This window comes from Cebus imitator, unplaced genomic scaffold (assembly GCF_001604975.1).
Source record: "Cebus imitator isolate Cc_AM_T3 unplaced genomic scaffold, Cebus_imitator-1.0 Scaffold8, whole genome shotgun sequence".
NCBI lineage: Eukaryota > Metazoa > Chordata > Mammalia > Primates > Cebidae > Cebus > Cebus imitator.
The window spans coordinates 8,645,756-8,648,610 of record NW_016107323.1 but is presented as its reverse complement, the minus strand read 5'-3'; the positions used below and the strand labels follow the sequence as shown (position 1 = coordinate 8,648,610).

General features: G+C 42.7%; 1 protein-coding gene across 5 annotated transcripts in view; it reads left to right on the top strand.

Moving 5' to 3' along the window:
- The window catches only part of LOC108313943 (BRCA1 associated protein), a 44,521-nt gene extending 43,824 nt beyond the window's left edge, over positions 1-697 (top strand). For 4 of the 5 annotated variants that reach the window (XM_017542621.2, XM_017542630.2, XM_017542640.2 and 1 more), the window contains one exon: positions 223-697. In XM_017542621.2, coding sequence (XP_017398110.1) covers positions 223-586 — 364 coding nt within the window. In that variant the 3' untranslated portion in view covers positions 587-697. The remainder of the gene's footprint in view (positions 1-222) is intronic. The other variant, XM_017542610.2, reaches the window with a different exon arrangement.
- Positions 698-2,855: the final 2,158 nt, after the last annotated feature.

Below are 2,855 nucleotides of genomic sequence, written 5' to 3'. Positions count from 1 at the left end.
AAAAAAAAAAAAGCATAAAATACACTTGTGTTAAGTAGAGCAAAATTCTTGCTTTGCATAGCTGATTGCAATGGCAGCAAACTAGTCTTCCTCACTATGGGAGAAAGGGGCCTGTCCTAAAGGCATTCTGAGGTCATGGTTTCTCTGGTCAACCCCAGATCAGAAAGGGGACTGTGTCAGCAAATGAAAAATGTGCTTTTGTCTTCCTTTGTTTTTCAAAAGGTGCACTCAGCTAAACACGAAAGTGGCCAAACTCACCAGTGAGCTCAAAGAGGAGCAGGAAATGAACAAGTGTTTGCGAGCCAACCAAGTCCTCCTGCAGAACAAGCTAAAGGAGGAGGAGAAGTTGTTGAAGGAGACCTGCGACCAAAAAGATTTGCAAATCACCGAGATCCAGGAGCAGCTGCGTGATGTCATGTTCTACCTGGAGACACAGCAGAAGATCAACCATCTGCCTGCTGAGGCCCGGCAGGAAATCCAGGAGGGACAGATCAACATCCCCATGGCCTCAGCCTCAAGTCCCGCCTCTTCTGGGGGCAGTGGGAAGTTGCCCTCCAGGAAGGGCCGCAGCAAGAGGGGCAAGTGACTTTCAAAGCAACAGACATCCCCAAGACTGTTCTCCCTGGCACCATGAGGGCATGCTGGGACCTTCAGCTAAATGTGAGGGTGGGCCCTAATAAGTACAAATGAGGATCAAGCCACAGTTGTTTGGCTCTTTCATTTGCTAGTGTGTGATGTAGTGAATGTAGAGGGTACTGATCAGGAGAGGTGATGGAAAGGGGCTGTGTTTGAAAAGGTCTTAAGAGTTCACTAACCTCAGACATTCTAATGACCATTTTGCCTTCTTACTTGGTAGAAGCCCCAGCTCTGTTGTGCATTTTTCCATTGTATTTATGGAGTTGGTGCATTTGACATTCAGTTCTGGGGTAGGTTTAAGTTGTTAAGTTATTTCTTGTAACTTCAAAGGTAAGGTTATCTAGCACTAAAAGATCATAGCAGCTGCTTTAAAGAGAGGTTTCCATTGGCTGCTGAGGAGTTATGAAAATTCCCTAGCAATAGTGTCATATCATTATCATCTCCCCCTTCCTCTGGGGAGTGGAAGAATTGCTTGAATGTTATCTGAAAAGAGGTCTGGTAGTAAACCAGGCCCTGGCTCTTTACCAGCAGTCATCTTTTCTTGCTCTGGGGCTAGCCAGGAAAAACAAACAGCCTGGGGCACATTGGGTAGCCTAAGTGTAGGAAAAATGGTGGCAGCTCCACTGTTTATTTTTGGTGACTTCATACGTCATTATCAACCTCAATTAAAGAGGAGGCTTAATGGCTGTTCCCAAACTCAAATCTCAAAGTGGATATCCTAGCATCTAGCAAGAATAAGTGGGGAGATTTCTCATCTGTGTGAAAATGTGGAGTGAGGCCTCTGACTAGCTAATTGTGTATTTTGCTGGGTGCAGTATTTTCTAAATGTTTACAAAAGATTGGTCTGCATGTTCAGGTTGCAGCCAGAGGGAGCTTGGGCAGATTTTCAATTACGCTTTCAAGATATAACCAAAGGCTGTTTCTAAATCCTAAAATTAGAATTTCAACAGAGCCCCCTTTAAACAGTCATGTAACGCTTGTGTGGGCCAACAGAGGGGCTGTGTACTCTCTCTGGAACCATAAATGTCAAATAATTCATAACCTGTAGTAACTGAGCAAACTTAAGACCTGTGTTGGAATTGAGTTTCTTGAAGAGGTAGAAGGATAGGTTAGTAAGATGTATTGTTAAATGATGGGATTTGGTTTTTGCTTTATAATTAGCCAAAGGTTTTCAAATGATCACATTTCGGAATAGGTTTTTAGCCCCTAATTAGGCCTCATCCCCTCTAACCTAAATCTTTTTTTTTTTTTTGAGGCAGAGTTTTGCTCTTGTTGCCCATGCTGTAGGCTGGAGTGCAATGGCATGATCTCGGCTCACTGCAACCTCTGCCTCCCAGGTTCAAGCGATTCTCCTGCCTCCCAAGTAGCTGGGATTACAGGCGTGCACCACCATTTCCGGCAATTTTTTTATATTTTTAGTAGAGATGGGGTTTCACCATGTTGGCCAGGCTGGTCTCAAACTCCTGACCTCAGGTGATCCACCCACCTTGGCCTCCCAGAGTGCTGGGATTACAGACATGAGCCACTGCTCCCAGCCCCTAAATGTCTCACATGTTACTTGTTAGCACATCAACTGTATCACTAATCACCATCTATGTTTGTGGGATGTGCTGCAGCATTTCCCAAAAAACTTTACCTGTAATGTTGCAAAATGAATGTACTCAGACATTCTTAATTTTTACTTAAGGCAGACCAACTCTTTGAGTCTCTCTTGGACTTATATGTACAGATACCTTAAAGCTAGAGTGGGAATGTAAAGCATAACCTAATTCTCTTTCCTATAGAGATTCTATTTTATTTAAAATCTATTTTTACACTAGTTAGAATCCTGCTGTTTTGGCCAAGTACTTGTCTTGCATGTCTGACCTTGTAGAAGCTGGGGTGGATCGTAGCATACTAATGAAGAGAATTAGAAGTGGTTTACAAAGCTCGCTCACTCCTCATTTCTCTGTGATCCCCTCTATCCAGTAGCCCCACCAGCACCTGGGAAAACAGATTTTTCAGCATAGGTGAGATAAGGGCTCTGAAAGGCTGTGCCCAGAGGAATGGGCAAATAGGCAAATGTTTCCAAACTACTTGAAGGTTTGAAAAAAAAAAATATGTTCCTTTACAGGTGGACATTGCAAAAAGAAAAAAAAAATTATATATATATATATGTTCCAGGAAAATAATAATCTTACCAAGATATGCAAAGAAAATGAGTGTTTTTTTTTTTTTTT